The following is a 17,399-nucleotide window of genomic DNA, read 5'->3' on the forward strand; positions in this document are numbered from 1 at the left end:
GACTTTTCTTGGAAAAATCTGCTGATGACGGTCATGTGATATGATAAAAAGGTTCCTGGGCAACTACTAAATGGACCTGAGATTGTTTTCTCAAAATAAAATTGTTACAGTTCCAGAAAATATTTATCTATTCTCTCCCTCACAGCTTTATTCTTCAGCTGTAACTTGATCAATGTTTTTATTAGATTTAAAGAAAAAAAGGTTTAAAACATTAATAACATATACCTGTTACCCATAAGTAACTAAAGCAGAAACAATATTTTGTTAGTTTGATCAGAAGCCAAAAAACGACAAAATGATGTACTATGTATTGATCTGAAGGAGATGAAGTAAAAACTGAAGCTGTCATGATATTTTTGCTTGACAATCAATCACTTATAAAAAATTATTTGAACAAATCATTTGATTATTCATGCTTGTTTTAGCCATTTCTGCGATTCATCCATTTAATCTCCACTGAGGTTGAGAAAACCCAGTCCTCCTCTCCTGCTGCTCTGCCCCTCCAAACCCCCTCGACCCTTTGTGTGTTGATGATCAGGGTGCAGCAGCTCCTGTTGATGAAGAGCCTCTCAGAGTTGCTCCTGTATTAAGGCTCCATGCTGATGTTTGGCAGCACCGTTGATTTCAGCTTTGTTCTCCGGCGAGGGTTACATGCTGAATATTTTATCATTTTGAATGAATTCCTTTTGATTGAAGATTAAAAACAAACTAATTATTATTTTGCTGAGTTTTTCTGATTGAATGATCACTCATGTTGGATGTAAAAAGTCATAAGATAGTGTAAACACCCATGATAAGTTCCCAGAGCCCAAGGTGATGTTTTAAACTTGTTTGTTTTTCATGGTCTACAGTTCAAACCCACAAATATTTGTTTTTAAACATGTTTGTTTTTCATGGTGGACAATTCAAACCCACAAATATTTGATTTACAATCATATGACAAAGAAAAACATCAAATCCTTATATTTGAGAAGCTCAAACAAGCAAATATTTGCTCTTTTCCCTTGGAAAATGACCGATCGATTATTAATTAATCATTTGAACTGAACTCATTCGGGTGCTTACGCTGTGTACATATACTGAAGCTGGGTTTGACTACTGTAAATGATGTTTGTTTACATTTACAACACCCCATATTTATTGAGATTTAGTTACAGATATGTGTATGGCTACATGATTTGGAACATAAGCACCATATACTGTACAATAATGACAAAACAATAGCTTACAGCAGGAATAAACTGCAACATAAACAGAGGTCAAACCAAATTTACATACAGTGTTTGGTTTACGGTATCTGATTATAATAATAACATTCATTTTAATAATGATAGGTGGTTTAAATAATACTTTGGCAAGTACTTGTCCTTATTATTCAGTATGCTTGCATCCTTTCTAACCAAACCTTTATATCGACCTGTGTTGGAGTTTTCTTGTTTCTAACGCTGAAGTCACAAAAATGCTGCATACAATTTATGTTTTCATGCATTATGCACTCTTACTACTCTGATTACTTATTGCATCCGTAAGAACTGATATTCACTACTCTTACTGACAAGAACAATTATAAAAAGCTGTAGTATAAATGATTTTGTGGTAAGAGGGGTGAGAGATGGAGAAAAAAAATCTCCCTCGACTCATGTCCTCCTGTCACCCATTGAGAAATGTAAATGCTGCTGTGGTGAAACCTTCCCCTTCCCCCACGAGTCCTGTGCAGCCAGATTGACTGGATATGGCCCGGTGTCGCTCCCTCTTTCCCTCACTGTGTCGTTTAACTTGTCTCGAGCCTGTCTGTCCAGTATTGCAAAGGCAGCATGATTGCTTTTTCAACTCTGACTCCTCTTGGCCTCGCTGTCAGGAAACCATTGATTCATCTGCATCTTTTAACTGAAAGTGTATGTAGCAGTTTAATAAAAGTACATGTTCAGAGCATCGCCGGGATGATTCAGCGATATATAAACTCATTTTGAGTCTTACCTGAGATATCGTCCATCACAAACTACAGCTGATTTTTTCTTTTTTTTTTTACATCATCAGTCTTGTCACTCAGTTGTGGCAGATCATAAATCCAGTCGACACCACTCCCAGTGTGACATGCTAGTGCTACTTCAGATTTATCTGTTATGGTTAGCAGTATGTCTGTGTGTAAAGAGCGAGCAACACATTTTGTGCCCCGAAGACTCGAAGTAGACAAAGCAAGAAGTAGAAGGTCAAAGCTTAATGGATTAGAGAGCCCACATAGACAGTGGTTGTGGAGTACTGTAGGTCTGAGAGCGCTTTCTGCTCCCATTGGTTATTTCAAGTCTTCTCTCAACAGCCACTGGTGATGACTGAAGAAGGGACTTTTATCTGTGTGAGGCCTGAGGGAGGGAGAGCGGTCTAAATGGGTCTCTGGTCCTGATTTGTGCATTCTTACAATGTTGTGGCTTTCATTTATAGCCCTTCTGAGCAGAGTCTCAAAAGCAGAGAGGAGGACAGAGAGAGAAAATTCCTTCTTTAATCTTAATTTCATGATAGATTGGATTTTCCACTGAGACAGACTTGTTTTCATGCCACTTTTACTGCTCTCTTTTTACTCTCCATCTCGCTCTCTAGCCTCAGGGCAGACAGTTCAGCGTCTCTGAGTGGCTGTCTCCTCTCAGGCTCAGAGGACTCGTCAAACTGTGCGCTTACTCCTTGTTTCCTCACGTCACAGGTGACGCACACATTCACCTCCCCTCCATTGTTCTGCCACTCGCAGACCCAGTTTACCAGGGAGGCGAGATAATAAATCCCAGTGCACTTCTCCATCCACCCCCTCTGTAACAGCTTGTCAGCTGGATGTTGGTGAAGTGTAGCCATGGACACACAAACATAAATTAGTGCAGTAATTTAAAATAGAGTAGGCCTCTATTTTAAATTACTGACCAGTTTGTCCAGTTTCTTGAACCTGAAGTTTTTAATGTGATAGTTCTGCCTTCCAGTCACTCACTGGTTTTAATTAATTACACTACTGTGTAACAATGAAAGAGACTTGAAACTTAACATCAATTAATGTCAGTTATATAATCGAAGCAGGGTAATTTATTTTCAAGTAATTACCTTGTTGGCGTCTGCCGTCTTCAACTTGAAAGATGGTTCCCCAACAACAATCTTTCAAAGGCATGTGTCGCTCTCTAACACTATGTTTACCAGCTAGTCGCAAGGGTTAGCTAGTCTAAAGAGTCAGAATAGTTTTTAGAGCTTTTTCAGTGAAAACAGCTGCATTTGGCATCTGGAAACCATGCTGAAGAGAGCAGTGAGAGCTGTAAAAACCAAAACAATGACTTGAAAGGGCAGCTAAGGGCAAGCAGACATTTCAATATAAAAGTACTGATTGCAGCCATCTGTTCTTTGTTTTTTGGGGTTTAACATAGTTTGTGAATACAGAACAATCAGAGCAACATTTTGCAACCGTTTCACCTCAAAATAACAGCAAAATAATTTTGATGGTACACTGACTTGTAATAGAGAGCACGACACCACTCTTTTTCCACTCTGTGCCTGGACTCCTGTTCTTGTACCATGTAATATGAGTTTAGATCTCTTTCAAGAAGTGTGTAATGTTTTATAGCACTATGTTACACACCGTCTTAGCTTGGTACGGCTCTAGGTATGGACATCATCTTTTTGGTGAAGAGACCAAAAAGAACATTTAGGAAGCTAAGAACAGAAAGAGAGAGAGAGTGAATTGCACTCTGAACCTGTATGCCACTTCTTGCATAATGTTGCTTTAATTGGCGTTTGAATCTTAGATGTCACTGCATCCTTGAATGCACCAAACAACTGCATGAACATATACAGTCACTGTGTTGAGTTACAAACTCATTTCAAACCTCTGCAAGTTAATTTTGAGGCTGTAATCAATTAAAAATGATGTAATCTAAATTTGAAACATGTAAACTCACTGATTTTGTCCTTCGTCTATAAAGAATCTGGCACCCCTCAAAACAAAACGTCAAAACATCCTGTGTGTAGTTGTCCTGTTGATAAATCAGTGTACAATCTGCATGCTGCAGGGTTCTGACTGTTCCCTTTTAATCAACATCCCTCCTGTAATTAAGCATCCGTGTACCATTAGGGAGTGTTCCTCAGGACAGAAGAAGTCTAAAAGGCCAGACATCAGATGAATAATTCTTTTCATGTTTTGCACAAGGCATACAGAAATATTATAGCTCTATTAATAGGACACCTCATGTTTGAAGTACATCAGTCCTCTGGCTATGTTCTCCATTTGGACCGGAGATATGGATATAGCATCTTTCCCTCAGACTCCGGAGAATTTAAAGTGAGAGATAATAATCTAAATAAGGAACATCTGGATGAATAATAGATACACTCCGCTGCAAAACTGCTCATTAACTTGCTGACTCGTGTGCATACACACACAAACACAAACACACGTAGATACACATTTTTGACTCTTATTTCGACCTCAATCAAAATTCACATCATCATAAAAAGATCATTTTAAGTTTTACTGCAACAGTGTAAAAAAAAAAACCAACAACCCCACAGCTACTCAACAAGGCAGCAGGCATAAAAATTGTTATTTTAAAGGAAATGGAGCTTCAAATATGTTTAGAACCTGACACTTTTAGATACCATGCAAGGTTGTCAGTTCATCCTAAGGAAAAGGAAGTTTCTTAGAGGACCAGATGTGTTGGATGCTCATTAGAGTCCCTGAAGCAAGCAGGACAGGATTTCAGTGACTGTTCCTCCCTGTCAGCTGGCTGTCTGCCTGCTCATCTCGCGTCTGCTGTGCCACTCTGTTATACAAAAAAAGTGGCTGTGAATTTGTGTTTGTGTGCACTTTGCATTCCTGAATATGTGTATGAATATATATATATATATATATATATATATTATGATATAGATATATAATATATATATAGATATATATATATATATATATATATATATATAGAAGAGAGAGAGAGAGAGAGGAGAGAGAGAGAGAGAGAGAGAGAGAGTTATTTGTTAGAATTTCTTTGTCTTATGTGACAGTTGTCAGTTGTGACTTTTACTTTTTTTTTTCTTTAGTAAAATGTCTCAACAGTTGTTGAATGGATTGCCATGGACACTAAAAATATCTTTGGTGCCAAAGGATAAATCCAAAACCAAATGACTTTGGTCCCCTGATTTTTGCTCTAGTGCCACCAACAGGCAGGTCCTGTTGGCACTAAAAGTGGCACTAAAAGTCATAAAACAATGTTTTTCCGAATTAGCTTTGGAAAGACTTGATTACAGCCCCGATCTCAAGACCATCAGCAGACCAGACACAGACCTTATATTCCGACATCAGGGTGACCTCACTAACACTTGTAACAAATCTAGGTTCAACATTCTTCTGGAAAGATAAAGTAGGCTGTTACAGCATATTAATGCCTGTGGTCCACTTACTTCTGGCCAACATGAGCCAATAGCATGTGGATGTTTCAAGTCTCCAAGAGTCTGTAGAAGCCAATTTCTATCAGGCAATACGTGTTTTTCACCACCTCTGGGCTCTGAATATCACTCCAATGCCATTTCCATTTCTTTTTGTGTAATAGCAAGTGTCAAAGATCTATGTGGATGCATTGATTTTATGACACAGTGTGGAGGAGAGCAGACGGGGGATGAGGAGAAAGGAAGGAAGGTGCTGCTGAGAGAAAAATTAACAACAGGAGAGGAGAGCGAGCCTGTGAAGATAAAGATTAATGGCCATTTTGCTCATATAACTCCAGATGACAGCTACACTGGAGTCATTTAAGGTGTCATGTGTAAATGTGTGTGAAATACACTGCGTGTGTGTGTGTGTGTGTGTGTGTGTGTGTGTGTGTGTGTGTGTGTGTGTGTGTGTGTGTGTGTTGGATGTAGGCTGCGAAATGGAGTAGAAGACAAACAAACTGCTGCTGCTCCACAGGCGCTCTGTTTTTTGATGAGGATTGATCATGTGTGCTGTGTATGTGCGTGTTGCTGAGTCGCTGCTGGTTGGTTTTCACGCACAGAGCTGTCCTGGCTGAAAACAGATGAATGAGGTTTATTGTTTCTTCTTCCCCAAGACACACTGACCCACTGATCCTGGATCAGGACGCCTAGAATGGAGCGTTGTGAAGCTCATGTGATTTCTGTTATGTCTCAGCTGGCTAACATGTACTGACTAGGATTAGAAGAATTACTGCTCATTGGCCTGCTGGTTAAAGTGAGATCACATGAATGTCATGACTCAGCTTAGTGGTGCTCACAGTTTTTTTGTAAATTGTGCTGATTAGATGAATCAAGGTATAATCAATGACGGATGATAAGCACTTAATTATTGTTGTGTCAGTCATCATGTTCAATCAGTGCTGATATTACATACATATAATATTTAGATAAATCAAAAAAAGAAAAGAAAATTAACTAAAATGTCATATTGTGGCACATTTTATGTAAATTCCAATGTTTTAAATGTCAAAGATGTGAATTATAGTTCTGCTGTACATTCATAGGATAAATGAGGATATTAGATAAATGTGCAGCCTTAAGTAAAAGCCATTTTACCATATTGATTTCCCAGATTAAATCAGCCCCAGTCACAGGAGGGGAGATGAAGATAAAGAGAAACAGATGAGTCAGAGGCTTTTTAGGGTATTTAGTTGCCCAACTACTTATAGTCCTGAAATGTATGTCCTGGGTTAAATATATGTTTTTATCTTTAGTGGAGGCTCTGCTTCTCGGTGTCACAGTGATAGAGGCTGTGTTGGCTGCAGTGACATGTGAGGAAAGCCAAACTGCAGAGTTGACGTGTTTATAGTTGAAACATTGCTTCACTGGGATGTGGAAATGAGCCATAACTCACACAAATGAAATACACAAAACAAACCAGTACTAACCTTGAAGGCTTATTTTTCTTTGAAAAAATAAAGGAAAATGCTGCCAGTGTTTTCAGTACAGGTTTTATTTTGAAATTAGTCAATATTCTATACACATTACAGAAAAGTTGCACAGTTGGGTTTTAAAGCTTTAAGTGTAGAATTAGAAAAATTTAAAATGTTGGCAATTTGTAGTGCTAGTATTACAAGAGACGTGAAGACGTGAAGTGAATACCCCATAGATTTCAAAACTGAGAAAAAATCAATCAAAGCAGACTGTAACAGTTTTAATTAGACATACAAAAACTTATGGCATATGAATGATGTGAAGGATGTTTATAATCACATAAATATTTTACATATAAGGGTTTTAAGATGGGCATTTTTACATTCTGGGTTGTGCAGGGGAAGTAAAAGCTTCTGATCATCAGAAGTCTTTGCAAATACATTAACATCTGATCACAGCTTCCCGGTAAGAGGAAATCACAACCACTTTCTGTTGAATCCACTCTTCTTTGAGCCTGATTTGCAAAAGAAAAAGACATTTCTGTTTTTTCACTTCTCAATCTTTGGTTTATTGTAGTCTTGTGGCTTCTGGGTTTCCTGACTTGGCACTAATATGCAGCATGTACAGTAAAATGTTCCTCATAATTAACCAGAAAAAAAAAAAGATTGTAGATCTGTAATTTCTTGTGTTTGTTGGAGGGCATGTCTGCATGTTTCTGTATAATTGCAACATGTATGTGTGTCTCCCTTCCACAGTGTGCTCGTGTGTGTCTGTGTCATTGAGTTAATGGAAGGTCTTGGCCGGGGTAATGGAGCCCCTCCCCGCAGGCTGAGCGGATAATTTAATTAATGTCAGCCCTCTCTCCATCCTCCCTGCCTCCCTCCCCCTCTCCCTCCCTCATGACTCATCTGTGTTGTACATAAGCTTTGTTTTTGGACACTTGTCCTCGTCTACTCAACCCATTAACTTAAAGACGAGTTTCGGGCCAAACCCTCTTGCGGTCACTCACATGTTCATTCATTAATTCCTTTCCTTGCTTTCTTTCTTTCTTTTCTTCTGTGCAATCGCACACTAAACATATGGTACAGAATATTGGAGAAGCAGCACAATGTACTCACACAACCTCATCTTGTGTTGACTTTCTGCTCCTCAAACACAATGAACAGTACAGTCTCTGTGTAGTTTAGCTGTAGCAGGAACAGTTGATTTATCTTTGCCCGGCTCGTTTCTCTTCCTCCCTCGGCAGCAGTGCTTTTAATGTTTATGGAAGGGAAGTCATTTGTGGAGTCACTGTAATGATCCGTGATGTAATGGGACCTCTTTGCAATTCATAACAGCAGCGGGGCACTGAATCACACTTGGTTAGGCTGTAGCTAGGAAGACATGGTATGCTAAGTTCAAGCTGAATGCCTGACCAGAGTTAAAGCCTTTAATTTTCAGAGCTTACTTTTTGATCAGTTCTAGGTTCCTTCATGTCTATTCTTTGTGTGCTTTATATTAACAAACATATTTTTTGTGTTTTCTAGGTGGAATTGCAGGTGGCATAGAGATCTGCATCACTTTCCCCACAGAGTATGTTAAGACTCAGTTGCAACTGGATGAGAGGGCCAATCCACCCAAATACAGAGGAATAGGTGAATATGATGTGAACAACATATTGAACTGAATGTGAGATTTAGCTTCCAGCTATCTATCTCTCAGGAGCTCATTATCTAATTACTCGTCATCCCCAGGTACATTAGGGATTCTGGCAGGCTGTCACTGTGCTTGTTTATATGACTTACAACAGACCACTGCACACATGCACACTCAACATTCATGCATACCAGTGTACACACACATCCAGGAAGTGCTGATGTTGGCTTGAGCTCTGAGGATCAGAGAACGTGCTAATGAGCACTCCAGACAGCTGTTGCTTTTCCAGTTTAGTTGTGAATTTGACTAGAGAGCAGAACATGAATTACTGGACTGAAGTCTCCAAGAAAAAAAAGCTGCACCTTCTAAGAAAAACACCATGTTTTGGGGGAAATCAGAGTGTTACTTTTTCCGTTTGTTGATGCAACAAAAGTGAAGGACAGATGTTTCTGGTGTAGTCGTTATCAGGGTCATTCAGTACTGTATGCCACTGCAAATAAAGAAATAAATCTAAATCTGAGAAACACTGTTACATTACATTTATTGTGCCATTGGGTGGCTGGAATATCCTCAAGAGGATTAGTGCATTCAAATCTCAGAAACACATATTTGAAGAATTAATGTAAAAGTACATAATACAAAATACTGAATTGTGTGCAGTAATACAGAACATTTATCTTCCTCCAGGTGACTGTGTGAAACAGACAGTACAGAGTCATGGTGTTAAAGGACTTTACAGAGGACTCAGCTCACTGCTCTATGGATCCATACCCAAATCTGCTGTCAGGTGAGCAAAATAACTGAAAAGATTTATGTAAAATTTGTAATGTAAAATTCTACTTATGTGAATGTAAAACTGTAGGTAATCTGTCCTTAGAGATAAACTAATTGATAATTGATAATTGATATATAAAAAGTAGAGCATAGCCTTGGTTTTTTATTTGTGCAGTAACAGCTGGAATAAAACACTTAATTTTAGCTAAGCTGTTCTAATCCTCCACCTGAAACCACTAACTCACACACTCCAATTATTCCAGTCCATTACCCACAATGCAAGGCATAAATGCCACACTCGCCTTCACTATAATTACATTATTCTTTCACAGCAATGACATTTATCTCCAGACAACTGCAGCGCACACACACATAGGTACACACACGTGACGTTTTCATTTGCACTGTTTTTATTCTCCATTCAATTCTTTCATTTGTTCCCTCTCTCTCTCTCTCTCTCTCTCTCTCGCTCTCTCTCTATCTCTATCTTCCTTTCTTTCTTTCTCACTCTTTTTGTGTGTGTGTGTGTGTGTGTTGGTGTGTTATGCTAGAGGGTAGAGCCTGTCTGTTCGATGGAGAGACAGGCCCAGCCAGGCGGAGCAAAGATGCCACTCAAACTCAGGCAGGGTCTCAATAGGGGTACAGAGGGAGGGAGACTTGTGTTGGTGCTCTGTGTGGGTGTGTGTGTGTTTATGTACAGCGTTTGTATGTGTGTGTGTGTCAGTCAGCCTTCAGCACCCCTTCCAGAGACTCTGAATGGTTTGGTTTCTGCTCTAAGGAACGTTTTCTCTGAGGAAATATAGCATGTCCTCTTTCTGCTCTTGTCATCAGACTGTATTGTATATGAAATGCATATAGGTGAGTACATTGCATATAAAGATATAACCTGCTGAGTAAATTATATACATTTTGATCCAATAATAACCCTTTTTAGCTATAGACCCCTTGAAAGTAAGCTATATCAGCTATTTTTTTTTTTTTCTTGGTAATCCTTTCAAGAATCCTCAGATGTATTTTGCAATCATTTGTAGAGGGTGTCAATTCTGATTTACTTGTAGGTGATACAAAAAAACAGGAAAAGATGAATCAAAAAATGAAACGTGACAGAGACATAGATTGAAAGTCGTTGAGATGGGAACAGTTAGGTTTGATTCATGGAGAATACCTTGGTGCTTTTTCATTCACTACCACTTTCCCTAAGTCGTTTGTTCGATCCGTTCTTTTTTTTTACTTCCTTTACCTTCCCCTCCCCCTTACTATCACTCCTTTGCATCTCCAACCCTCTTTCTCCCCCATCCCATTAACTGATTGCCTGTGCACCATCATGCAGCACGCTGTCTGATGCAAGGTTGTCAAGGAGCCATGAGAGGAACAGACATGAGAGCCTTTGACCTTTTCCTCCCCTTAACCCTTAATCCACATTTACATCCCTCACTCTCCTCACCTCAGCTTTTTTTCTTTTTTTTTCCTCATTTCTCCCTCCTCTCTCCTCTCTCACCTCCTCTTCTCAGCAGCACAACTGACCTTGTAGAAAGACCAAATAATGAAGATTGGGCAGCACTCTGCTGTGCAGAATGACTCATCCTGACTGTGGATGTCAGCCAAAACATGATCTGTCATATTCTGACTGTGAAGTTTAGTCTACTTGTTAAATGGGGAGAATTTGGAGAGTAAATTGGCACAGGAGCATGTCTGGCAGTGGCATATTTCTCTCCAGCAGCTTTTAATGAATAGCATTTGTTTCACAAGGTTAGTTATTAAGTGCACTGCCATCTCATATGCAGTCTAAGCAAGCTGTGGGGAACTATTTTTTCATTTTTCTACTCATTTTTTATTCCAAAGCGAAGAAAAGCTGTTTGTAGTCAGCAAGTGGTGTGCATAAAGAGAGAGAGAGATAGACGAATGGACCAATGGATTTATTTTTATGTGTTGTTTGTTCCTGCTTGACGGTCTGAGCCAGTTAATTGTGTGGAGTGTGTCTTTCAAAACAAACTAAATCTCTGCGAGGAGTGTGATAGAAGAACAGATGTGGAAGGTTAATGAGCAGAGGAAAATCTTGTCACAGAAAAGCAGATGCGAAAGAGTAGTCAAATCTCATGAGCCAAGTATAAGAGAAGAATTCTGTTATAGACCCATGACGGCGATGGGTAAATGGTTCAAGCAGACTGAGAAAAGACAGAAAACAAAGCATTCATCAAGACCAAGTGTTTGTCCTCCCCCACCCCTTTGCTAAATGTACCGGGCAGCGTCCTGCCTTCACCACAATTCAATTCCATCTATAAATAACCTTTCTTGTAAAGGACTCGCTGGCACATTTTCTGATTGTGGTGATACATAAACTACTCTCTCTCTCTCTCTCTCTCTCTTTGGCCTCCATGGCAGCTGTTGCTGGTCACTCGTTGGTTACTGAGACACTGCGGTTTATTGGTGCATCTTTAATGAGGATGCAGGGAAGACAATAAAGTAAAAGCCCTAAGCACATTCTGCACTTTCAGCAGTTTCAGAGTCCACTAAAAATCCTGGAAGTTGGAAGGAAGTTTTCTTGCCTCGCGGTGCATTCGTTGTCTTGCTTTTATTTGTACTCATTGAATCATGAAGCAGAAACATCCTCCTCTACAACCTGATTTCTGCTGATGATGGGCAGCGTAATTATCTCTCTAAATGTGGTCTTTTTTCTATAGGTGTAGTGTTAATGTCTTTGTACAAGTAGTCTGATTATCTTTGACTGCAATGTGTCTATTTGGTTCTATTTTTTGTCTATTTGTCTTAATGATTGTTATTATTATTATGCTCTTCAGTGACCCTGACCAGTCCTGTGTTAACTTGTCCCATAATTCCCTGCTGCCTCTGTTCTGTGTTTCAGGTTTGGGGTGTTTGAGTTTCTCAGCAACCATGCAAGGGATGAGTCCGGTCGACTGGACAGCACCAGAGGCCTGCTGTGCGGGCTTGGAGCTGGGGTGATGGAGGCCGTTTTAGTAGTCTGTCCAATGGAAACTGTCAAGGTATGTTATCAAGTAATCTGTGGTCGGATTACAATTTTAGTGTCATGCACGCCAGACCCAAATATACGTGAAACATCTGTCCTTTGTGATTTTTGTACAAGCATATTTTCATCTCAGGAATATATGTATGATGCTGTGATGCACAAACTGCATTCATTATTTTCTGAATCGAGTCTCAGGACATTTTCTAACCACCTAAACAAAGGACATTAGCAGCAGAAACATTTCTATATGAAGACCTCTTCTCAGCTAATTATATTTTCAGTCAAACAATTTGATATTGTGTCTCTGCACATTCACTGAACTCAGTTTGATTTGAAAGACAACACTTTTGTGCAGTTTTCATCACTTTCTTTGTAATAATAAATCTTTGTAATAATAAATCAATCAATCAATGATAAATCAATCAATCAATTTCCTGTTTTTTTTTTAATCTCCCAAGGTTAAATTCATTCATGACCAGACTTCAGCCAACCCCAAATACAAGGGCTTCTTCCACGGAGTCAGAGAGATTATCAGGGCACAAGGTAAGGACCAGCTGCAGTGCATGTTCTTCACCTGACATCTACTGGTCAGACAGGGTAGTGCAAGTGAAAACACTGTTGGTTAACAGGTGTAGCATGATGTTGTTTACTAAATGTAAAAAGAGCATAATAAAGTGACATTTATCTTGCCTTCACAGGATTAAGAGGGACATACCAGGGTCTTACTGCCACCGTCCTTAAACAAGGCTCCAACCAAGCTATTCGATTCTTTGTCATGACCTCTCTCAAGAACTGGTACAAAGGTCAGTATGTATAAGTATCTCTGTATAGTATTTATGTGGTCTTTGTCCAGGACTAAATCTTAAATCATTCACTGTTACTGACTCCTCTGTTATGTCGTGTCACTAGGTGATAACCCCAATAAAGCTATCAATCCCTTGGTAACTGGAGCCTTTGGAGCCATAGCTGGAGCAGCCAGTGTCTTTGGAAACACCCCACTAGATGTCATCAAGACAAGGATGCAGGTAAACAACGTTTTTCTGTTCCCTGCTGGTGTTTTAATTCAAACATCTCAAGTTGTCGCCACCTACTGACATTGTTTAGAAAGAACATCTCTAATGTCTTGTTTTCTTTCCAAAGGGTCTGGAGGCACATAAATATAAAAGCACAATGGACTGTGCTTTAAAGATCATGAAATACGAAGGTTTGGCAGCGTGAGTATCCACTTTGTTGTAGTTTAGCTTTAGTTCAAAGTGTTAGTTTCACAGCTGGCATCAAGTCATGCTGTTAAGTCTACATGAACTAAATCTACAAATATTTACTTCCAGAAAACAAATGAAGTTTCTGAGATTTTGTTTAAAATTTCTTGGCTGTATGTTACTCTAGTAATACAGGATATAGAGATTCAGCCATCAATAAATATTCCTCTTCCTAATACTTTATATTCACTGCTCTCTTTCTTTGTGTCCATCTGTAGTTTCTATAAAGGAACAGTTCCACGGCTGGGCCGTGTGTGTCTGGACGTGGCCATAGTTTTCATCATCTATGAGGAGGTGGTGAAGGTCCTGAATAAGGTCTGGAAGACGGACTGAGCCACTGGATGTACAGAGAGGGCAACAGCTTCCTCAGGCATCAGACACAGATCTGAGTTTCTTCTGTATCCCCAAAACCATCTGCCGAAGGGTTGACAGAGAGCTGAACTTAGATCAGTGTCATATGCTAACCAGGGAGTTAAATGGCTCCCTGTCACCCGCATCTGCACAGCTGCAGTGAAGATCAAGGGTCAATTTAACAAAGTGGGATTATAAAGTTAGCCAAATAATTGTGACAAAAGATGCTTTATGCACCAGGTCCTAAATGTGAAGCAAAATCTGAATCCTAGGGTCAACATCAGCCGCTTATAAACAACCAGGAATTTCAGCCTTTTTCATGTTATCTGGTTTATTTTTATGTAAACCTACTTTGTAAAATACCCTCCTTCAGTGATGAACACCATTTCTAGTCATTCACAGCTGTTTTACTGATGTTTACTGTCAGTGTGCAGGTGTCGTACTGGATTTCCGTCAGTGTTGCTCTCTGTCTCTTCTTGTGCCTAACAGATTTAAAACCAGAGGAGCCAGACTGCAGCTGGTTGCAGTTTACAGTCACATAAGCTGCAGTCACATCCATAACTAGGCCTTTAATAGAATAATTTTACACTTATAATATGCCAATTATTTTTATAAAGTGTAGATCCTAATTTAGTTCATTACCAGCATTATATTTTTATTTGTAAAAAAATGAAATAGATTTTATTCCTGTGCCAAAAGCCAAATGTGTTACAATATAGCTGTGTGTTCAAAGTAAGAATATGCAGAAGTAGCTTAATCATGAAGAGATGAACTATCATGACTTATATTGTGGCTTGATAAATCTATTTATTGAAAGTTGAATGTTGAATATCGTGAGAGGCTATTTGCTGTTTGTTTTCCTGTAATCTGGTCTGGGTGTAAAGGTGTTTTAAGGTGTTAGGAAAGTATTTTATTGCTGTATTTCACTGTGAGTCTAAATGACCCAATGACACTGAGTCATAAAGACGAAGTAACCTCAGACCTCTTTTTCCCCTCCAGTGGAAGCACTACTACTCATCAGATCATATCCTAACACCAGGTGTATACCAGTGGATGGTCATTTGTCTTCTGTTTACATTAGAAGCAGCTTTCAATCTGTGTTCTGCACACCAGTGGGTCCCATTGTGGGGGTCAGGACCAGTGGGTTACAAAATAAATCTGAGGGTCAAGAGTTAATTCACAATAATAACGAGAAATCTGAAAGGAATGAAAAACAGTAATCTTCTGTACACATTTCTGTTCATTTCAGGAAATCACTCTTGGGTTGTGACATTAATCTGCATTTGTTTCATTTACTGCAAAGTGTTCATCCACCAAAAATGTTGTACATCACAGTCTGTTCAGATCCATATCCTCCGTTTCAGTCAGGGTTTGTTTTTACTCACTCACGTGCCTTTTTACTCTTGTGTTACTTGAGAAAAATCATCAACCTATCATTGACCTATTAAACTCTCCCTGTCTATTTGAGATTTCTGTGGTAATATTGTTTTTCTAATAACAATTGGCTGCAAGAGCTGCTTGCCTTCCATGTGTCATCCCTTGTGATATGAAAACCTTGATAACCTCTATGTATTACTGTAACATTGTGTTGAAATACAGATGCATTATATTTCCCTAGTTCTGAAATAATTTAGTAAACTTTTTATTTTTTCTCTTTGACCAAACAAAATGTTCAAAACCCTCCTGCCAAATAGAAGAGAAAATGTTATTATTATAGCAAATCAAAGGCAGTGTGTGTAGGCTATGTGATTCTTTATGAAGAAGCTTGTGCAATAAACATGGTGCCCTCATTTTGTCTGCTTAATGTAAAGTCCTTTGTTGTGGGGGGTGTTCAAAACTCATTAAATCAAGCATCTGAAAACGTGAAAGTATGCAGACTGGTTTGTTTTTTTATCCTGCCTCTCTTGTTCATCTGTTGTTCTGCCCTTTTGGTTACAACAAATTACATTGGGACAAACCATGGGGGGCAGGTGGGGCAAGAATCGAACAGTGAACTCATTGTTCCAGTTTTGGCTGATACTATAGAGTTATTCAACTTTCAACTATCCATCTCTCTCTCTCTCTCTCTCTCTCTCTCTCTCTCTTAGTTTCTCACACACACACTTCAAATCCCTGGTGCCTCTGTGTTTATCATGAGAAGGAATGCACAGCTCTCTACAGAAGACGGGAGTGAGGACAGCATGTGGTGGAATGAGAAAGTGAGGAAAGTGCATTGAAGTACAATGTGTGTGTGTGTGTGTGTGTGTGTGTGTGTGTGTGTGTGTGTGTGTGTGTGTGGCACAAGTAGTAATAACATAGTATACAAATGCAGACAGATAAGAATTCAAACTTTCTTATAAAATAAATATTTTAATATGCTTCAGTAAAAGTACTAATGCAGTATTATTGCGTGAATTATCAACGCCTTATTGTATGTATTGTATCACTTTAAGCTGACAAAAGTAGAACAGATTTTAACTATATACTCCTGGTATAATACAATCAAAATTTGTTTATTGAATCTGAATAATGAAAAGTAACTTTAAAAAGTAAATAAAAAAAAATTAAGTGCCAAGAGGTTAATCTCAAACAGTAGGTGGAGCTGTTGCCAGAGCCTCAAACACATCTGTGAATCTCTCCCGCCCTGCTGCTCTGGCAAAGTGATGAGAGAGGCCTCCTCTCTCTTCATATCTGTACAATAGGGCTTTATGAGAAGGGTCAAAGAACCTACCAACCTCCCTTCATCCCAACATCATCACTCCCTCCTCCTCCTCCTCCTCCTTGCTGCTGGAGAAAGGATTGGTGCAAAATTGCCTCAAAATCTCTCATCATTGTCAGAAAACTTAGTCCTAGAGATCATCTTTGAACTCAAGACAATAAATGTTGAAGTTTCCTGTTATACTGAGAGGTATCTGTTAGTGGCTTTCCTTTATTGTTTAATAGAGTAAATTGTTCAAACGTCTTATACTTTATAACAGTATTTCACAAGTGGTGTCACTAAATTATAAGAGCAGAGAAAAGTTGTAAGAAATCATACTTCTTGTGACCCCATACATTTAGTCTGAGACCCCATGGGGGGGTCCTAACCTTATTTTGCTGACTAAGGTTCAGCTCCCTACAGTCACATGTTATAGTTTAACAAACCAACAGACCAAACAACAGTGAGACCTGCTAATCCTAAATACGTTTTACAGATGAACACACATGGAAATGTAGTATTTACACGTGCCTATACAATACTATGTAAAGCAGTATGTTTACAGTACTTTATATCTAGTATTTTCCACTGACTTGTGATTTTGCTACTTTCACTGAAACAGGGATGTGACTCTTTTACATCTCACAACAATGGCGACTGTATTGTGTCTTTCTCCTCCTGATGTGCTTTTACAGTATCCCCCCATTGCCCAGTTTCTCCCCGAGAGCCTCCATTCACGGAGAGCCAGTGAAGGGTAAGTAATCTTATTGTTCTCCAGCCTTTCTCTCAAAAGGGTGGATGCATCTTAGTCCTGCGTAATGAATGGAGATCATTTTGTTGCTGCAGCTAAAATAAA

General features: G+C 39.1%; 1 protein-coding gene across 1 annotated transcript in view; it reads left to right on the plus strand.

Moving 5' to 3' along the window:
• si:dkey-178e17.1 (tricarboxylate transport protein, mitochondrial) overlaps nt 1-15,332 on the plus strand; it is a 16,258-nt gene extending 926 nt beyond the window's left edge. The window contains exons 2-9 of the mRNA XM_010734268.3: nt 8,388-8,495; nt 9,184-9,283; nt 12,134-12,272; nt 12,715-12,799; nt 12,955-13,059; nt 13,166-13,281; nt 13,397-13,470; nt 13,734-15,332. Coding sequence (XP_010732570.2) covers nt 8,388-8,495; nt 9,184-9,283; nt 12,134-12,272; nt 12,715-12,799; nt 12,955-13,059; nt 13,166-13,281; nt 13,397-13,470; nt 13,734-13,848 — 842 coding nt within the window. The 3' untranslated portion in view covers nt 13,849-15,332. The remainder of the gene's footprint in view (nt 1-8,387; nt 8,496-9,183; nt 9,284-12,133; nt 12,273-12,714; nt 12,800-12,954; nt 13,060-13,165; nt 13,282-13,396; nt 13,471-13,733) is intronic.
• The last annotated feature ends 2,067 nt before the right edge of the window (nt 15,333-17,399 follow it).

Source organism: Larimichthys crocea, chromosome III, assembly GCF_000972845.2.
Source record: "Larimichthys crocea isolate SSNF chromosome III, L_crocea_2.0, whole genome shotgun sequence".
Classification (NCBI taxonomy): Eukaryota; Metazoa; Chordata; class Actinopteri; family Sciaenidae; genus Larimichthys; species Larimichthys crocea.